The 21,160-nt window shown below is 34.8% G+C and overlaps 1 protein-coding gene across 7 annotated transcripts in view; it reads right to left on the reverse strand.

Annotated features, from left to right (window-relative positions):
• The window catches only part of CCDC102B (coiled-coil domain containing 102B), a 149,465-nt gene that overhangs the window by 90,265 nt on the left and 38,040 nt on the right, over positions 1-21,160 (reverse strand). For all 7 annotated transcript variants that reach the window (XM_021388197.1, XM_021388199.1, XM_021388200.1 and 4 more), the window contains one exon: positions 2,917-3,126. In XM_021388197.1, the coding sequence (XP_021243872.1) occupies positions 2,917-3,126 (210 nt within the window). The remainder of the gene's footprint in view (positions 1-2,916; positions 3,127-21,160) is intronic.

Here is a 21,160-nt window from a genome sequence, read left to right on the forward strand (position 1 = left end):
GGAAAAGACCTCTAAGATCATCTAGTCCAATTCTCCACCCACCACCAATATTGCCCACTAAACCGTGTCCCTAAGTACTACATCCACCTTCTCCTTAAGCAGGCTGCAGCATTAGGCATAGTGATGAGGCTCATGCACAAACATGCAAACCTGGGTTTCACCTGCTCCTGTGACCCATTGATGCAGTTGAAGAAACTACAGTCTCATTCAGGATACTACCGCAAAAATGAAATCTTGCCTGTGAAGTGCACTCGCAAATCTCTGGCGTTGGGTTGGTGGGGACAGGGGCCCCTGCCAGGCTTTCTTCCAGCCTGGCTGCTGGGCCCAGCCATGCCCTGTGGCGGAGCCTTTGGAGAGGGCAGGTATCGACTATCCAGCACTGGGCAGCCCCAGCCCCATCTCACAGAGGAGCCTGGCAGCACCCTGCTACCAAAACTTGCCATGTAAATTCACTACAGGCATACCCCTACCATCTTTGTTTTTTCAAAGTATTTGTATAAAAAATGGAGTGCTTTCTAGCTTTGAAAAAGCAAGCTGGAAACACTGATGATTTAAAAGAAATCTTGCTAAATAATGTTAGTGTAGGATGGCTTCATAAAAATGCATGTTGGCCATAATCCCCTCTTTAAATCCATGCAACAAAATTATAGTCTTGTAATATTAAAATTCAAAGCTAAACTAAACAACTAGTCTATGAACAGTTTACTGTTCTGTACTCAGATCCTATACTAGTCAGCTACAAAACATTCACAATGAATAAAACGTTTAATAACCACCTACTGGACATAATAATTAGAGACAGTGCAAAACAACACTGTTCTTATTCCTCCTAATTAATGTATTAGTTTTTCTAAAGGTGATATCCACAGCTGAAATAGAAAATCTCTTTCCATAAAGGCCATGTTTTGAGTATTGATCGATGCAATCAAAAAGCTGTTTTTCTTCATTTTATCTCTTCGTAGATGAACCAGTTAGATCCACTTAATATTTACTCCCATGCTATTTGTCAAATAATACAGCTATTAATTTAAATGTTTTTCTCCATTTCAAGATGTAAAATCGATAAAACTGCATAGTAACAATGTCTGATCTCAACTGTTTCATCAATTCTGCTCATTTTGTAGGACAGGAGTTAACCTTTGAAAAACTGCACATGGAAACATTTTCAATCAACATACTGCCTGCTAAGAATGATGTTAAGGCTTCACATTTAGTGCAAAATATGGTAATAACAACTTTTGAGCACAGAAATTGAATTTGCACGAGTGGCAAGATTGCACAAATTCTATATTCTATAGATGTGTAAATATTAAGATAATTGTCAACATGAAATATTTACACAAGAACATTAGAACTTCCCTTCTGTATCTTGATACCAGGCCTAATATTCCTAAAACTGTTAATAAAGAAAAAAGTTGTTATTGTTTGCTTATAACCTTTCAAATTAAGAATCAGCCACACATCAATTAATAACTCTATATGTTGTCCTAAACAACTAGAATGGATCTCACGCATCATCTTACAAATGCAAGTTTTGGAGAAGCTGGAGCATAAGATAACCGTGTTTTCCTCTGCAGTTAATTCCACAACATATTACCTACATCCTTTTTGTCTACTTGGTAAGTAAATCCATAATCATCCATAAACATCTGATCAGCCATGTCTTACAAAAATCCTTGTGCTCTTCTAATCCTCCATATAACATGTTATTTTATTTGAACCCAAACTACCACCCAAGAAAAAATGGCTTTTGGATTAGAAACCAGTCATTCTTTCAGGTTATTGATGGTGTTGTTCTGAGATTCTTGTGAAACACAAACAGCTACAAATGAATCATTTCCTGTTCTTTGGATGATAACTGTTAAGAAGCTACCAGATGATGATTTACATATTTTCAGTTGCCAATAAATTATCATTTTTAATTTTCTCATTGAAACTGATAATCAGTTGCTTTGAAGACAGTCTTATTTTAAACCATGAAAAGGTAAAAACTGCATGGACATTCATTTTCATGACAAGAAAAGAGAGATGCCTGGACACCATTTTCTCCTTTTGACTTTGACAAAATAATGCAAAGTAGTCTGCAACAGAGCCATGATAGTAACAGAGAGAACTATCACAGATGTCTAATATTCTTACAAAAGTAACATTTTTTAAAAAGGCAAGAAAACAACATGTCTAACTGAAAGGTATTTGAAACATGGTAATATGCTGAAGCAGATGTACCTCTTTCTGGCCATATCTCCAATCTCAATAACTCAAATTACTTGCATTACAAAGAAATCACGAAAATCTTCAGGTGGTACGATATGATTTGATACAGTACATTTCACTGAAGGAAAATTAAAAACAGATGTCATTATATAAGAAGACATTCTATAAGGTTAAGCTATACTCATGAAATGCAACTTGCTGGTCCTGAACCATCACAGAAATGCAGAAAAATCATTTACATTTAAGAGCAGACCTCAGGTGCAGAACATTTTCTCTTCTAATCTTTACCAAGATAAATTACTTATTTTCTGTTTCCTAAGAAGAGATTCAATATTCAGAAGGACTGAAAAACAATTTGCCTCACAACTTTTTTCTTTGATCTTCATCAGAATCCTGTAGCTACCAAAATTTACTCAATCTCTTTAGTTCCTCTTGGTCATTACTTTTGCTCCCAAGTTTTCTTGTCTAACTTGTCAGTTCCCTGGTTCTTTTTAAGAATGAAGAGATTTTTCTTTCTATTTCTGTACCCTACAGAAACTCAAAGTCACTCTATTTTAATTGCCCAGGTTTGAGATGCACAAACACAGATCGTCTCTGAGATACAGCCCTTGTTTTAGGGACATATTTTGGCATTTGTCATTATGAAATAGCAATCCTACATGGGAATGCTCCTTAAGTAATGAAACAGAACAATGTACATACCTTATTTTTAATCAGCAGCTGACTTTGTGCATTTTCATGGCCGCAACTCAATTTAATTGGTACTGCTTTATTTTTCAGCTCCAGAAGTTCCTGAATTTCTTTCACTTGCAACTTCAACCTTCTGATCTCTTCTTCCAAACTTTGCTTTTCTACTTCAAGTCTCTCTCTCTTTCCCCATTCAGAAGTATTCTCAAACTGCAATCTTTCCAGCTAGGAAGTATTTGGGGGCAGAGTGGGAGAATGACCAAAAGAGGAAAAGAAAGAGAAGTATGATAAAACCTGTTTTTATAGGACGACGCTAGCAGCCTCACCTCAATGTAAAGTGGGCATCTTAGAAATCAGTCTAAGATATTAGATTGATATTTAATTCTCCAAAGAACAAAATACAAGCATGTTTTCAGTTTCTCTATATTTTTTACTTTAATTTTATAAGACGATTAACACAGATTAAATTAGACTAAAAACTGTGAAAATAAAAGTTTCAAGCTCTTTTAACATAGATGAAAAAAAGGACAGAAGAAAAATGTCCATACACAAAATAATAAAAAATAACTATAGTTTTCAGTTCCGAGAAGACTAGAATCAGCTATTTGATAAAAATATAGAGACTGACAACAGTGGAAGGCACTTCGTTTTAAGCCAAGAAAGGTTTGGAAAGAGCTGTAACAATTTGATTAACTAGCTAGAAAAAAACAACTTGTCTCTTCCCACCTTATTTCTAAGCAAATTTTCATTTTTCTAAGACTCTAGTTCTGTACATGTCCCATTAACCACATTGGAAATGTTCTCAGCAATGAAACTAAGGATTTTCAAAGTGTTTGTAATATACCAAGGCATAACAAAAATATTTAACTAGCTCACTCACAACTGAATTTAACTAATCTCAGAATTATGCTTACTGGTTTTAACATTAAGCATCACATTTTTAAAATTAGTTAAAACAAGGAGATCCAGCCCTCTAACTAACCTCAGAGGAACAGTGTGTTAAAAGTTCTCTAGATTGCAACAAAAGCCAGCTTAAACAACTTAAATGGCAGTCTCTATCTCTGCAGCTTTAAGAGAGAGCTCAACACAGAGAGGCTGATGAGCCCTCATGCAAAATAACAGTACATGGCACAAACAAATCATCATGTTTGATGCTACTAAAACAAATTTATGTGCATATATAAGGAAATGTACACATGTGTATATGTGTACACATGTAGATAGTTACATGCCTAAATATAATAGTGACCTACTCCAGGGAGTATAGAAATCATAGTTCTACAATTCAACAGATCCCAGGGAGGAATCAAAATTATTATTTCTTCTTATTTTTTTTTTTTGGAGAACATTTTTCAATTAGAACTGAAAAAAAAGCATATGTAAAAATGGAACAATTGAGAAATGCTGTGCAATCTTGCATTTAATTTTTTCTTATCCTTCTCCTAGGGCACTGATTATGAGTCAGCTCTTCCTCTTTCTCTCCATCAAAACCATATCAAGAAGAAACAACTTATAAATGTGGAAAAATTCACAAAAGAAATTGAATCACATTTTCTCTCAAAAGTAAAATAGCTTTCTGACAGAGGCTGAAGTGCATCCAGATAAGAAGAGTGAATGGAAAAGTATATTCCAGCATTTTGTCTAAGTGAAGTTCTCCCTAAGTAAAAGCAGACATTGACAGTGAGTCGCAAAATTTAATCTTTCTCACATCATTTCATTATATTTTTCATGCCATTGGAATTTTCTTAAAACAATGAGCAAAGGCATCCAGGATAGGATATGCCAGAATAAAAAGCTGAAATTGGCCTAAAAATAATATTCACTTAGTAGCATGATTCAAAATGAAAGTGAGTATGGAAAGAAACAAATCAACAATCAATGAAATGTTTGCTAGGATTCTTAGGAAAATATTTAAATTGTCAAAAAAACAAATGATCTTTTCAAATATAGGTATTGTATTAAAAATTAAATATAAAGTCCAAATATAAATAAGTCTTTTCTAACTCTCTTTAGTGAGGAAAAAAACCTATATTTGATAGAAAATGGGAAGTGATTGTTTTCTAAAGACAATAATATTTTTCCAGATGCTTCTTTAACTAGTATTCCAAATATGGTAAACTAGAGTCCCAGAAAGACTGAGCAAAGTAGGAAGAAAGAGAAAATAGTGAGGCTTTTTTTTTTTTTTCTCCACAAGCGTCCTTTACCAATAACAAAAACAAGTAAAAGAAAAACAGTAATACTTATGATTCACTGTTTCCACATATAAATTAGAACTCAATGATAAGCTTTTCTGTTTGAAAATGAGATTTGTAATACCCAAAGATTTATGTAATTTAGGCATGGGCTCTTTATTAACAAAAAGAATAATGTGAAATCAAAGACAAAAGAACTCCAAAATTACAAGAGAATAGGTATTCAGCAAATTCATTAGAGCCAAATCCAAATTCAATTTCTAAGTCCATTCACATAAATACAGAGGATGGGTGTGAACTAAAGAGTCAGTTGTCAAAGAGTTATAAACTGATGGATTATTTTTAAAGAGATTTCATCCTACCAACAAAAGCTACTTCCTCAGGCTGTTTCTTCTCATCAATGCTTACTCATTTCTCTTTAAAAACAAATGCCACTTAGGCACTCTTGAAACCGTGGTCAGTCTTAAGGGTAGTATTTGGAGAGAGGTCCAAGAAAGTTCTTAAAACTAAACAGGGCCTTTAATGTAAAATTAGGTAAAGTAACAAGAAAGAAAGAAATATATTCCTTTTGTGCTCTGCATCATATTAGCAGATTATCTGGGAACTAATTTTGATTTTTCAAACCATTATGCTATTCAGCAGTCATGGAGCTGTCTTTGTATACACAGCTACAAAACTAGACGCTTTGTTGTTGGTTTTGTTTGTTTGTTTGTTTCTCCCCATCTGGGTATAGAAAGATACAGCAGAGTGAAAAGCCTACATGTTTTACATTTATACTATCTTTGTGTTTAGTACTACCTAAATAAATAATCTAGAATGTGATAAGCATCTGCAATAAAATTATACAGGGAATTGGGGACTGAACTTTTTTTCCCATGTGGTCTTCTGACAAGTGACAAAAGGAGTCTAAAGATGTTAACTCCAACGCTAAACAGAACGTTTGATGCTCACATCTCTAAACTCTATCCACCAAATGTGTGTACAGTAACCAGAAAATAAAAGATCACATAGATCTATTTACCACCAAATTATTTTTCCCTCAAATTGTTCAGATTTATAGTATTCAATTACTATGTACTGTACTACAACCACAAAAACTGTATTTTTCTACCAAAAGAAAAATGTTCAGGCATAATGCCTTTAAACCAACCATGAAAGATTCGGAACACAAGAAAGCCCTAAGTTTCTCCAAAGCATCTGCCAAAAGACACAACTCAAATTCTAAGACTCAAAGTTCACCTTCTTACAGTGATGCTAATCAATACCAATTCATTTTTGGCTGACTTCACGTAGAAAGAAATCACAAAGCCATCCAAGGTTGAATTTCACTCAAGCAATTAAGCGCAAGATGATTTCTAAGCCAAGAGGTGATGTCAAAGATAAATTTACTTATTTGTGTCTGTAAAATCTGAATTCATTGCAGCCAGGATGTCTACAAGTTCATGTCTATAATGATAATTTTTAACATTTAATATACTAGATAAGCAAAAATCTCCAGAATAAAGTCACAAAATGATTTTGTTTATATATCTTTCATAGACAAGATCGGTATCATTTATTTTAGTATAAATCATTGCTCAGCAAATTACTAGAGCTCATATTTTCTTAGATATTATATTGGCTTATTTTCAGAGAGTTGGTAATTATGAATGGTTTATTGTTCATTAGAGTTCTCCCAAACTATATGCTTATCCCAAAGAGCATTTTTAATATAATGCTCTCCAAGGCAGTATTTGCTCTCTCCTTCATCTTTGGTAAAGAAAATGCAAAAAAAACAGAGGTGCCAGATCTCAGTTTTCAGATTTCAGCTTGGACTACCACCTTCACAAAGTCATCATGTGATTTTTGTCTATCTCAGTTAAAAAGATGAGAAAGTATCTCTGATACATTCACCATGCATTCCTAATTCCACTCAGGACCCAAGCACCCTATTAGAGCACACTTTCTTTCCAGCTCCAGGAGTTCAGCTTGCAGCATCTAAGGCCAACTAGCTGATGTGAGCTATAAAAAGCAGGAAGAAGACTCAGCAGAGGAAGTTTATTGATACTTCATGGTTGTTTTTAAACTAACTCTTTCACTTTCAGTCAGTACCTGAGCAATGCTTGTTACTGTTTTCATGCGCCACTGATCCAGAGCTCCACCCCAACCTTGACCCATGGCCTACAACAGCCCCAGAAGCTGTGGACTCATTTGATGGTCTGGACCCAACCGTGGTTACCATTACCAGGCCCGCTCAGCTTTCCTCTCTCAGGCAGTGTGGGATTAGGTCCTGGCCAGTGCCAGCCCTGCATCGGCCTGCTGTTCTTGGCTCTAGTTCACGTAGGGTGCAGCCTGCCCACCCACTCCCTGAAACTACCCGAAACATTCCTGTTACTCGTAACAAAAGAGCAAAGAGTTAGTTTATGTCAGAATTAGCAAAAACTACCCTTTGAGCAAAGTGTCTAATGAGTTGTGTTAAGAGAGGAAAAATTAGAAAAATAAATTTCAAAGACATACTAGACAAAGACATTTATTTTATGTTTCATTAAAAGTGAGTGTTTTGTCAATATTCAGAAATAATCTGAGTATAATTTTCCTAAAAGTGATGATTTCATTGAAGCTAAGAGCATTGAAATCATTTACTCAAATTTGCTTTTTAGAAATCTGTGTATTTTCATATTTACATTTAAAACAATGACAGAAGAGAATTATGTGAATGTAATTAGGCTGCAGGAAACAGTTTTGATACCTTTGTTATTTCAGGAGCAACTACACAGGTATTCCTGAACTAATGTGACTTGTCATTCTATATGAAATTTCTAACATATTAATCACATCAAATCAAATAATAATTATGTCTGAAATTATATATATAGACTTGTTTAGTGGAAAACTGAAATATTCCTGATAAGGAAGGAAGTGGTTTGTTGGTTTTTTTTTTTTTTGTTTTTTTTTCCTAAGTCTGAGAAAAAAATGACAAGAACAAAGTATTTTTGGTAATGTCTTTGCTGATTAATCTTTCTAAAGTAGGAAAAAATACACACATTTATTTTTGTGGCTATTTAAAAAGTATTATTTTATGTTAATTTTTCTGACTGTTCTATTTTAATAGATGATCTACTCAAGTCCTGATAACCTCTAATTAGGATAATTTTGGCTTGCATTTGCTTACAATTAAAGACATATGTCCATATTTGCAGAAGTGAAATACAAAATAAAAATATTTGCTATTTAATCTTCCAGTGAGATGCATAATTCCAATTTTCTCTCTCCTTTTTTACTCAAGTCATATTTTCATAGCAATTTTAATAATTGCAGCAGTATTGGTATTGCATGTGTGAGAAATATTTCCTATGCAAGTTCAACTATTTGTTCAATGAGTTAGCTTTACTCTCTTAACTTGATTGGGAAATAAAACACACTTTAAATAGCTTAATGATTGGTCATGAAAGAAGCAATTGTTTGTTCATTACAAAAGCCTCAGAAAATCTGTGAATATACAGTATCGTTACAGCTTTTAAATATGAAAAAAATGAAGGCTTCAGTGATGTATATTGATTTATTTTTTAAAAGAGTGAAGTAGAAATTATAAGGTTATGTTCTCTTGCTGTTACAGTGTACTTCAAAGATGAAATATAGATATTCACAGTCAGGAATCACATTACTACTTTTCTAATCTAAAGATGCTGTATTTTTAAGTAAGAGGTTAAGGTACATGCATATAAAATACATAATAAAAATCTTTGGAAAGTTGCTTCTCCATCATTTATGTTCTTCTTTTAAGATGAGTAGGGAGAGTAAAGCTTAGCAAAAAGATTAGGTCTGGTCAGCGGTTTAAGGGGCGTTTGGCCTGGTTCTGTGACGAATGGGACAGGGGACCCACGGACCCACACCCCGGGAAAAGGGAAAAAAGGGTAAGCAGATGGGCCTGAGAGCAAAAACAGTGGCAACAAGCTGAGGAGAAACAAACTAATTTACTAAATAAGATATCGGAATGCAAAACAACACATTATAACACAATATAATTACAATTTAAGCTGATAAATCCAATACAGCGGGAGAGAATGTCCAAAATCAAGGTAGGCCTTACTCTACTACTGACGATAAGATGGCTGGGGAGCAAGGTGCTGCCAAGATGAGAGACGGGTGGAAAAAGGGACGAGGTCTTATGATCTGCAAGTTTTTATCTTTTCCCTCCGGCTGGAAAATGGTGACAGAGGAGCAAAGTGCCGTGGGGAATGTAGTAGTCCTTCTCTTCTGAGAACCAGGTACATCCACTACATGATGTTATGATGTGGAATACCAACAACTGAAAATCACAAAACTATGACAGAATGTTATGAAGAACAAGAAACATTTGTATTTCTTGATCCCTCTTTTGCATTTTTTGCTGAAAGTCTTGCAGAATTGTTATGATGTTTCAGAACGCATTCAAGTCTGCTCAGCCCACTTTCAAATGCTGTAAGAAGGGTCTTTTTATAGCTTCTTCCTGTAGCTTCTGGAAAAGATTAAATGCAATGACTAACAGCAATGTTAGTCATTAACTCAGATTTTTAAGAACAAATCCTCATTAAAACAAACAAAATAAAACAAAACCAAAAAAGCTTCAGGAATCTGACTCCCTCTAGAAACAAGTTTTGGGATGTTGCTTGTTGTTTAACTGAAAAAACTAACCAGCTTTGTTTTCCAATTACAAGTCTTTATGGAAAGTAAGTTTTTCACTAAAACAAAATGAAGCAAGTAACAATACGCTGATGAGCTCTGTATACTGTTTCACAGCTGTCCTTCTGAAGGTACACCAAGAGACCTGATACCCCCCCCTGAGTTTAACACTACTACCACCCCACACACACTTTGGGATTGTTTGATCTACTCTATGCTGCATAGTTTCAAAAGGCTGAAAATCATCTCATCCGTTGTGCAAGTAGCTTGTGCAGACCTTCCTTTCCAATGCACAGCCAAAGACAGGTATTGTGAGACCAACACAGCAAGACAGGAAAGCAGCTAAAGGAACTTTTCTCAGTAAGGGAGCTGAGCCAAATGCTACTGAAAATGCAATGAAAGGCAAATGCTCAAGAAATGTTAGCTGTTTTAAAACTACAGAATAAAATTCCAGTGGAAAAGCATATGTATATAAAATACATGTATGAATATGTGTACACACACATGCACATCTATATTTCTATAAAGGGAACTTTGGAAAATAAGTATTTTAGATATGAAGGACAGAGATCCTGAGAAACACAGACAGAAACAGGAGTTTCTCCTAATATGGTGAAATAACAGAAAAAATCTTAAGGTTGTACTTCTGTTTAAGGCAACGTAAGAGTTTTTTAGGCTTAAAAAGTTTCACTGAAGCAAGACTTTTCTCCTTCCTTCTAAGGAGGATGGAGCAGGATGGAGGGCAATGCCTCCCCATTTTAATGGGAATAATGATAATAAACACAGGATGAGGAAGAAGAGATGTAAAAGTTTGGATGTGATTTCAAATGGAAAGTGAAAAACTCAGGAAAACTCTACACAAATCTCTCAAGGAAGTTTCAGAAAACATCATTTTGGAGGTATTTTTTTCTTTTTGTTCGTTTTTAGCACATGGTTTTGTTAGTTTCCTATACAATTTGCAAAAGCTGGAAAAGTATTTTAGAGACTTTAGAGACTTCAGACTGTCAAAAGAAAGTATTTAAAACACAAATGGACAAAATACAAGCATTATGCCTAGAAGCTATGGTTTTGATTTTGTCTGGTACACGGACTCACAGTGAGATCAGACACAGAAAAAGTTGGTTCAACAAGAAATTCTCTGTGGCACTTTTTAATAATAACATTTTCTCACAAAGATTCTCCAGACATCTGAACAACAACAACAAGAAAAAAACATTTCTTCACAAGATACTCCACATTACATGCAAGATCTTTTTCCCAGCAGAACTGGCTAACAACAGAACATATTTTTTTATTTACTTAAAGTCTAAGCCTCACTCCACCGCACTGAAACATCAATTTCTAATACTATCTGCCTTCATACTTACAATCTACAGGCAAGACAAATATGACCTATAGACCCATGACTCAAAGAAACATGGATTACTGTTTAATAAAAAGAAATCTCTTCTAGTATCATTCAAATACCTGGACAGTATTTGCAGTCAGACCTTGGTATTCCCCACCCTTCTCTCCTGATGCATCTTCCTGCCTTGGCCATGAGTTTACCCAGCCCCTGTGGACTTCTCTGGTGATAACCATGCTGGTGGCTGGCCTAGCAGCAGCCCCAGAGATGGCTCTGCTCTTCTTAGGTGCTGCAGCACTCTGCTCCACATGCACTCCCTCACAGAGCAGCCTGTCCTTGCTGAACCCTAGCAGTTCTGTAACAAAACCCCCAGAACTTTTGCCCTATCTTGGCAGAATTTCGTGTTCTCAAAATTAGTAAGAAAAAAAACACATTGCCTTTTAGTTGTAATTTACTACTTTTATATATTTTAATTTACAATTGAATTCTGTGCAATTTTAACTCTAAATTTAAAAAATGAATTAGACTGGTGGAACTAAAAAAAATCTGAATTTATGCAGTCAAGATTGTAAGAATGTGGTAACATTAAAAACCACTTTCCTAAAATCACCTCTGAAATACTTCTGTCACTGAACATTCATTATCTGTTAACATGTGAGATTTTAGTTCCTGCTTTAGTATTCACAGCCTTTCCTGGCTTCAGCTCTTCTAGCAACAGCAAGCAGCTCTTCCTCATTCCTCCCTAAGGCTCTCAGAACTCCACACCACTTGACTCAACTCTGTTTTCTATATGCTGAATTGCATTCTTTGTTAGAAATTCATTAGAGTAATACCACTTCTAATCTGTGGTAACACGATGTTTCTTCCTAAATAGAACAGAATTCTGCTGTCTGGGAATAATTTTCTATTTAATTTTTCTGGAGGGAATTTTTTTTTTTTTTTTTTTTTTTTTTGCATTTAGTTTTCTATCAGCATAGTCATCTTCTTCCCACATGGAAAAAATCTGAATTGGAAACAAAATTTAAAAAAACAACCATATTTTCAGAAGATAAAAATTGCCATTTGAAGGAAATTTATCAAAAAATCCAGGGGCTAAAACCACTCCAATTCAAGAAGAATTTAAAGGCATTACATTTGTTGATCTATTTATGTATTGCTTATTTGACTTACGAAAAAAAGCTTCCACTGAGCATGGCAGCAGTGATGCAGTACTATTCCAATACCTTCTGCTATATACATTAATACTGGCATTCAGTTTATATGGGAACTCAAAACTGTTTTGTTTCTAAACTACACATAGACTACGAAAGTAGAGCTAGCTGCATTGTTTCTTCTTTGTTTTCATATAAATAATAATTTCTTGATAAGGTAGAATTTATTTTGGAATATGTTTACAATATAGGATACATACAGTAGATTTAATAAAGAACTTTATACCAAAGTATGCCAAAACTTTTGTTGTATAGCATAGGTCTGGAGTTTTTAAACACAGCTGCTTCCTAGCAAATCCCTCCCATGGCAGAGCTTTAGTGTTCTTGTTTGAAGGTAGGAACCAGTCTGGAAAGCTAAAAATTAAGAAAGACCCAAACTCTAATCTATTAAACAATGCACTATGTTCTTCCTCCTCCATTTATAGCAAATACATTTGTGTAAAAATCCTTTTTAAAAATTCTTTTTTTAGTGAAGTTATACATATCAGAGATTATTAAAAACATTTTTTCCAATTGACAAAAGCTGCTCCAGAATCTATATTCTAATATCAATGAATTCTATCAAAAATTTTTTTTGCAACTCTAGGTTTAATTTTCTTTAGATGACTACAGTGCCTTTCCACTGCATCTCTCTCCTTCAGAAATGTGTAAGAAGATGACAGACTTCACCCAAGCAAAATGCTTATGTCCAAGTGGATAGGAAATACTTTCAGGAGTCTTTGTTACCTGCAATATGACTTTTTTGGTGCATTTTATTTCTTTTGAGATTGCTGTTACCAGAGGACTGTAAGAGCTTGGTGACAACTGCAAAAGCTCCTAGATCTGAAAGGATTCTCAGCTTCTTACCAGCCCAACACTACTGTGCATAGGTGCAATGGCAAGCAAAATCATTACAGTGTAACATGACACAGTTTTTTTAATGAATATTTACAGTGTCTGGGACTATTTATATAACTTTTTTGCTTGTCATCTTAAAAAAAAGTAATCAAATACTACTGGCATGAACAGCACTCCTTCCACAGGAAAGGGAAGACAAACGTTATTTCCCTTTTTATTTGACAAGTACCTCAATATTCAATATAGGAAAAAAAATTACTCTGCTTTATTTCTTATTGTAAGCAAGTCTGCCAAGAACCCTATTTAGTCCATCAGAAACTATACTGATAAATGAGAAACGTTATCGTGTCTGACAATATCTTGAGGCAGCAAGATCTGCAACAAACTGAACTTTTAATGAATGTTTATATTCATAAAAACACATTTATCTGAGCCCCAGCATGTTTAGTGATCAAATATTTCTTCCTTCTAGTACTACTCAAATGCTTAAGTCTGCTGCAAGACGATATCATTACACTATTTTGACACTCTGTTGACATTAAAGAAAAGTTGCTGATTTATTGGCGTTTATTTTCATCTTCCCCATCTGCTCACAGAGAAAGTACTTTTGGGTGTACGGCTAACTTACTGAAAGAGTGATTTCTGCAGAAATATAAGTCGTTAATAGAGGCATAAAAATATATAGGCTGAAACTTCACAACAATCGTGGAATACCACATTCAGAGAAGTATGAATAAGTTCAAGAAAAGGAAAATGCTTGGAGTGAGGTGGGGGAATCGCTCTTCATCTCACAGATCTTTCTATCCATGTTGATTCTGTCACTGCTTTTATAATTTTCGTTTAAATACAGTTTACATTACTATGTATTATGTTAAAATAAACAAACACGATCATAAAAAACCTAGAAACAATGTTCACATTACATAATCCTTAATGCAGCTTTAGCAGTAACATGCGTTACCATAAAGGACATGAAAGATAGGATTATTTGGATGTTGTTTGCTACATTAACCTCTCAAGTATATCGTCCATATGGATCATAATGTATCTGGTGGGGCCCCACTTAAAGCAAAGAATTTGTGTGAAGATGTTTAAAACCATTCTGCTGATTTCAGGAGAATCTACTGTGCATTCAAAAGAATACTATTTCCACTGAGTGGAATCAGAGACAATTATCTATAATGTCTGTCCAAAAATCTACAGTCATCAATTATCTGAAAAACTTCAGAATAACTACTTTGATCAGTACATGGGATCAGTAACAACACCATCAAAACATAATGCACTATTTTTCACCATGCTTTACCTTATTTTAACCAAAAGAAAAACATTTGTATTTTTCATATGGAAATAAAAATAAGGAAGATGACAAGGACATGAAACATATCCACATGTTCTGATCATCTAGGTTACTAATGCAAATGTGAAATGAACCATGCTCTTTTTTTTTGTTTGTTTGTTTTGGAACAAAACTTTTATACTTTCAACAATCTGAAGTTCAAGCTGCAAACTTCATACATTCCCAGTCCATAAGAGCACTTGACATTTTTCCTATCAAAAAGCTATATTACAGTTGAGAGAAATCACAAAACTGATTCCTAGGCCGAATGTCTGTAAGAAAGAACACTTTATTACTATGAAAACTAATGCAGTTTCTTTCTGAATGGAAATTTAATTAGTAAAACTAATAAAAAAAATTTAAACATGACCATTTCCATACACTTTGCAAAACAAAATAGAATATCAGCCTCATCTCAGTGTTCATTCTTGGTGCAGTTCTGTCTCATATTTGTTACTATAAATATTTCAATATTTAATTACCATTCCTGGTTGGGGAGATCTCAGATTACATCCATATTTGCAGTCAAAAGGTAGCAGGCCATATATTTACATACATCAAAATAAAATATTTGAGTAAGGACTTTTCCTAAATTTTATCATTAATATTGATGCTGACTGAAGTAGTGAGCGCATTTAGTAAGTAAAGGTCCCAGACTGAAGTTGAAAGTATTCAGCTAAGTCTCTCCTTGAGTTACTGGGCACTTGATCAGTGATCATCTGAGGAATCTGTGGGTGCTGCTGCTGGACTAACTGTCCCTTTACTATCAAACTCTCAGACCCCGACAGAGCTTCAGAAGGAGCATGCAGCTCTACAAGCCTGAGGTGAAAGGAATCCCTGAGGCCTCTTACTGGGGCACACAGTCTCTGAGTCTGCAGGATGTGAGCAGAGAGGCTGTGCTTCCTCTTGGAGGAGTTTCGGGGAACTGCAAATAACTAGAGAGGATGAGAAAGAAATGGATCAGATCTTCCCTGAGTCCCTGAAGAGAGGTTGAAGGGGCAGGAAAACCTAAGAACTGGGAAGCGGAAGAGCCTAAGAAGCTGGAAAGTAAAAAGGAAAGTAAAAAGGAAAGTAAACAAAGGCAGCAGGAAGCCTGCAAGGTCTTTCAGGTTATCAGATATTAACTACTTGGGAAAATAAGGTCTTCCAACCTACTTCTTCCTCATACTAGCCCTTCTAAATGTTTCACAACTCCTTTAAATTGTTTAAGAGTCATACACTCCTCATTCCATCTTGAGCATGCATACAAATCTGAGAACACCGATCCTCAGAGCAGTTCATGACAGCAGAAATCAAAACTGAAGTCTCAGTACTCCATAGGAAGAAAAGTGTACACATTCAAGACAGTACTTACAAAAATGTGTGAATATAAAATATTTCCAGAATTCATTAAATCTACACTCAGAATTTCCATATTAGCCATTCTTTAAGCATCTTTTGACATGAAGGATGTTTTTTGAATAATGACAAAAAAATTCAAGCGCTTCCTGTAATTGGAGACTGAATCTAGACTCCTTTGGATGCATGAGGCATCTACAGAATCTTTTTGTAGAATATTTAGTAGTGCACATTCTTCAAATAATCATTTTAATTCTTGTTGTTTAGGAAATCATCAGTGATTAGCTAAGCAGAATAAGCATGATCTCATAAAAATGGCATGTATAACATGCTCATTTGCTACATTACTTCATGCAAGTGATATCTGAGATGGGGTTAATGACTTAATTCTCAAACTACATTTCATTTTTTGCCTAGAGCTGAATATAATGATTATAGTTTCAACTAAGCATAATCTAAATGTACCAAAAATGAATACGAGTAATCTAAATGCAGCCATTTAGATTATTTTAAATTGTTCTGTAATGTCACTCAAGAAAGGAATTCACATTCCAGCTAATCCCTTGGATAATACTGATTGAAATTCATAAAGGATGCAACCAAAATTCTCAAACCTTGACAATCCATCAGTCATGTGGAGAATCAGAATGCTGATGTGATAACATATGCACGGTTGCTTTTGCTACAATTTATGAAGAGGTGGAATTTTTAATTAAGAGAGTACACAAGTAAATCTCTCATATTAGCAATCAACTGATTCATGAAAGTTATCTGAAATTAATTTAATAAAAACTAATAATCATACTTTAATTTGTTGTGTTTCACTACTAAGCAAAGGGATGTTAGAACTCAACATTCAGACACAAACATGTTTTATTATTTGCCTGCTTTGCAAACAGTATCATGCTTTTCTTACAGTTGATAAGATTGTGACAGAACACAGTGGGGATAATGGTGGTAATAGATTGAGCAAACTGTGTTAAAATCTAAGTAAATGGCAAAGATTGTTTTAGGCATAGGGATTACAGCAATTACTTCTCCTAATTTAATTTTAAATCTCAAAGGGCATCTGGTTTGGAGCATTCTAAACCAAAAGATCTGAGGCAAAACATGAACTTTCATTCTTTAACTTGCCTCAGTGACCTCTTAGCTTTATTTAAAAAAAAATAATAATAAATCAGAAACCCTGTTCACTAATACCCAGTATGCTTAAATGTTCATTATAGACATTCTGGTTTACATTTCAAAAGAAAATATAACAAGCCTGTACTGAGAACATTTTATTACAACGTGAAATATTTTATTAAACTGTGCTTATTTTCCTTTTCATCTAAATAGTGTTAGAAGGGCAAGCTGAAGTTTTCCAGTTTAAGATTTTCTATGATCTGAGTTTAGTTTACTTCTGTTCCTGTTACCAAGGGAAGGAGGCTGAAAGGAGGCAGCCTTTTTTTTTCCTCTCCAACAACCTTAAAATGCTTGAAAAACAAACATATTGGAAAAGAAACTAATATTCTGCGTTGTTCTTGAAGGTGGCCAAGGTGAAATATGACAAATTCCAAAAGTGAAAATATTTACAAGATTCTGTAAAAATATCTGTCCACTGACTCTGTGCAAAGAAGGCTTAGGGAATAACCACAAGTACATCTGTAATGCTATAGTGGGATGGAAAGTACCACAATAATAGCGGAGTGACAAAGTCTTTGGCTACAGCAAATGAGAAATAGCCCAAATGCAGCAGCCATGAATACAGAAATGAAGGAAAAGAGCTGCTTATCTTTGGAAGGCCTCAGGTAGGCAGGAATCTCCAGAAAGAGATGCCCTCACCTCCACTGCCATCCCTTAAATGAGGTCTGGGAAGTGGTGGATCCTGGCTTCATCCCTTCCTGTCACTCAGGTACATTGCATGCATTTGAGCTCCCCTGGGTTGGCCCTGCCTTCCCACCAGGTGCTCAGTCACTGGTTCAGGCCATGACTTAGCATTTCCACTACAACATTTCAGTACAGTTTAAATTTATGTTAGAAACCAATATGGAGGGGAGGAGAAAGGAGATAGGCTTTCCAGCACTTTCTGAATTACAGTTGTTGAAAAACAGCCAATCAAATGGAATCTTGACATTATGCATCTTCACAAATTATACTTCATGGTGGACAGGAAAACATTCACATTAAGTAGATAATTTCTAAAGATAGCACTAAAAATGTACTTGGGGTACATTTGGGGAAGATTTATGGAAACTGGAAGGACTGATTACTGTTCTGCAATTTTTGCTTAGGCGGGACTTCAAAATTGTTCCCTTGCTCTCAAACTACCTACAATATTATTCAGGCAAGAGAAAGAAATGTGTATATTTGAAGTCATTTTTTCTGTACTCTTATCAAAACATCCATCAGATGTGTGCATCATCCCATTTCACTTTGAAAACCACTCTGGTCTCTCCAAAAAATGAACAATAGAGCCCAGTAAGGAACACTCCAAATTCTAGATCAATTTCAAAAATAACAATATCTTACCACGGGGAAATTACATGCATTAAGTTTCCACCCTATTCAGTCATTTGAGTTCAAAAATAAATCAGATGTGGTTTTCAGAACATTTCCTAAAGATATTTTACAACTCTGCTTTGGGAATTCTGATATCAAAATTGGTATAGACTCCTTTAGTTATTCAAGCAGACTACTGGTTATTCTGTAGTATATAAAGCCATCAGAAATTTTATTCTTGGGCCCTCATTTTACTCCTATGATAGCCATGTACCATAAGCAATATTTCTGTTCATCTTAGTTGGCAATTGAACAGAACAGTTTGTAGTAGCTAACATAGTCATTTGACCCATTGTTTTATATTCAATAATTACTATGTTTCTGCAGGACCCAAGTGGAAGGTAGAAGGAATCTTGGGGGTCAGGCAAAGAATAAGAGTTAAAACAGATACTATGTATATCTAAATTTACTGTAAGATTATCAGAGAAAAGTTGTTTCTTCTTCATGTATGCACTAAGTGACTGAAAACAGCAACTATGGAAAAGTAGCTCTTCAGCATCTTCACACTATAAGGAAATTTCAGAATAAAGATTTCTGAAAAATAGACGGAAATAATGTGGAAGCTCAGTTTAACCAGAATTAGCTGTTCCAAAATGCTATGCCATTTTAAATAGCATTTAAATGTCTAAAGCAAGATTCAGATATTGTGTCGATATTTCTTTGGCTCTAGTATAAAATCAGCAACACTGGTGACTTATCTTTAACTCTGTTCAAAAAGTGAAGGAACAATGGTGAACCAATGAGGTTTTCCCATTCCTCTGCCTAAAGATTTAAAATACTAATTTAGCTTATGTTCTTTCTCATCAACAGGTTTGTTTTTTTTTTTATGTTGATCTTCCAATAGCTTTAAGTACCAATTAGAGTAATTTTTGTTTCATATCCCAAAAACTGGTCTATAAATTTCCCTTATTAATTACCAACACACTAAACAACCTAGAGTAAGAGTACATTCTGTACTTCAGCTAGCAGCAAATGTTTCTGAACACAGAATTCATTACCTATAGTGGCATTTGTAAGTCTACAGTGCACACCAGTGGAATACAGCAGTATGTGCATGCTTTCCACTATTCAAAGGATAATGCACAATTGTTTCGTAAATAGTCCATCTTATTTTACTTTTAAACCAACAGATACGCATGTACTTCAGAAACGATAAAGGGAGCTATAAAATGTTAAGGAAGACTTGCAATGTGTGTAAACAATAAAACATTATTGTGCATGTTATAAGATAAAATGAGAACTCCAAAAACTAATTGCTGACTATAACTCAGGATTTGAAAACATCTGGGTAGCACACCAAGGATTTATACTGTTTTACAAAGAGCTCAAAGATCAGGCTTAGTTACACTATTTGTGTCTTTCATATTTTAAGGTCAGTTAATTGACGTAAAAACTAAGTTTTATCTAACAAAACTGCATAGCACATTTCCAGGGATGACTGTGAACATTCAGTTAGAAACTTCACTAACTGCAAAGTTTTTATGTTGTTCAGAATGTTTCCAGAAGTTAAAGAAATTAAGGAAAGGCAGAGACTAAAACAACTAAAAGAATGTGGACGTCTGGGTATCCACACACATAGGCTGCTCTGAATGCAAAGTTTCCTAGTTATTTCCATGGAAAGTACAACAGATTCAAAGAGCATAAAAACTGTTTGATAGAGCAAATTCTCAGCTACAAAGCACTGTTTTTCAGCGTAGTCACCACCACTAGCTATCCATTTTCGCCAGCGATCAACAAGAGCCTGTATCCCATGATCGTAAACCTCTGCACCAGTAGAGGAAAACCACTGTTGTTGCCATCGCTACCAAAATGGAATACCCACCGCCTCACTGTGCTCACATCCCTGGTTTGGTCTCCATAAATGTTCAGCAAGCATCGACGTATATGAATGGCTGCAGTTTTTTTCTGCATGGAGGAATTCAATTACACATTTCGCTTCATACACACTCCCATGTCAGACATAATTTTGTCAGATTGCCCCTCTGCTGCCATCTGTCACACAGCAACAAAATATAATGGGATATTGTCAGGAAGGTTCGATTTCTACTTCCATGGCACCAACATCCACCTCTGACATTGTGGGCCAACATCATAAAACAGGAGGCATTAGTTTTGGAGTAGCCCTCATAGGAACAGACAAAATTGTATTCTGTAAAAAGCACACAATTAACTGCCTGCTAATAAAGAAACTATGCTGCCAATCATTAACCAAAGTTTGAATAAGTTTTTTGGTATAAATCTTCTTATTTCAATATTTAGTGGCAGAGTGGACCTTTTATAACAGAAAAAGAAACAGTTTCAACACTAAATGCAACTTCGTGGTGCATCTGTTAAAATAACCTAATTTATGAAGATAAACAGGCCAATGTTACAGTCAAAAATAAATTCACTACTCATTGTAGTGAACTCAAAATTTTAAGTTGATGCAGCACGCATCTATGAAAGAAAATATGATTAACAAGATCATCAAGGTTTTCTATATTTATTTTTTCTTTGAGGTAAGTGAATATTCATATTTTAACAGAACATAATTATTTGGAGCACTAATTCTCATATCTTGGCAGCTGTGAAGTTTCTAACTTTGCACATAATCTCACAGTTTTACAAAGGGCTAGCAGAGCTAGACACTGTTAAAAATAGTTTAATTTGCTGTGGCACTGACAGTGAGAATCTAATTTTTTTTTCACATAACCAATAGAGCTGTCAGGTGATCAACAAAAGAAAATAACAACTTATGCTTTACTCTGAAACAAAAAACTCATGGTCGAGGACACAGAAATAATCCTGAGGTAATTATTAATGTTTATCTAGAAAC

This window comes from Numida meleagris, chromosome 2, assembly GCF_002078875.1.
Source record: "Numida meleagris isolate 19003 breed g44 Domestic line chromosome 2, NumMel1.0, whole genome shotgun sequence".
Lineage (NCBI taxonomy): Eukaryota > Metazoa > Chordata > Aves > Galliformes > Numididae > Numida > Numida meleagris.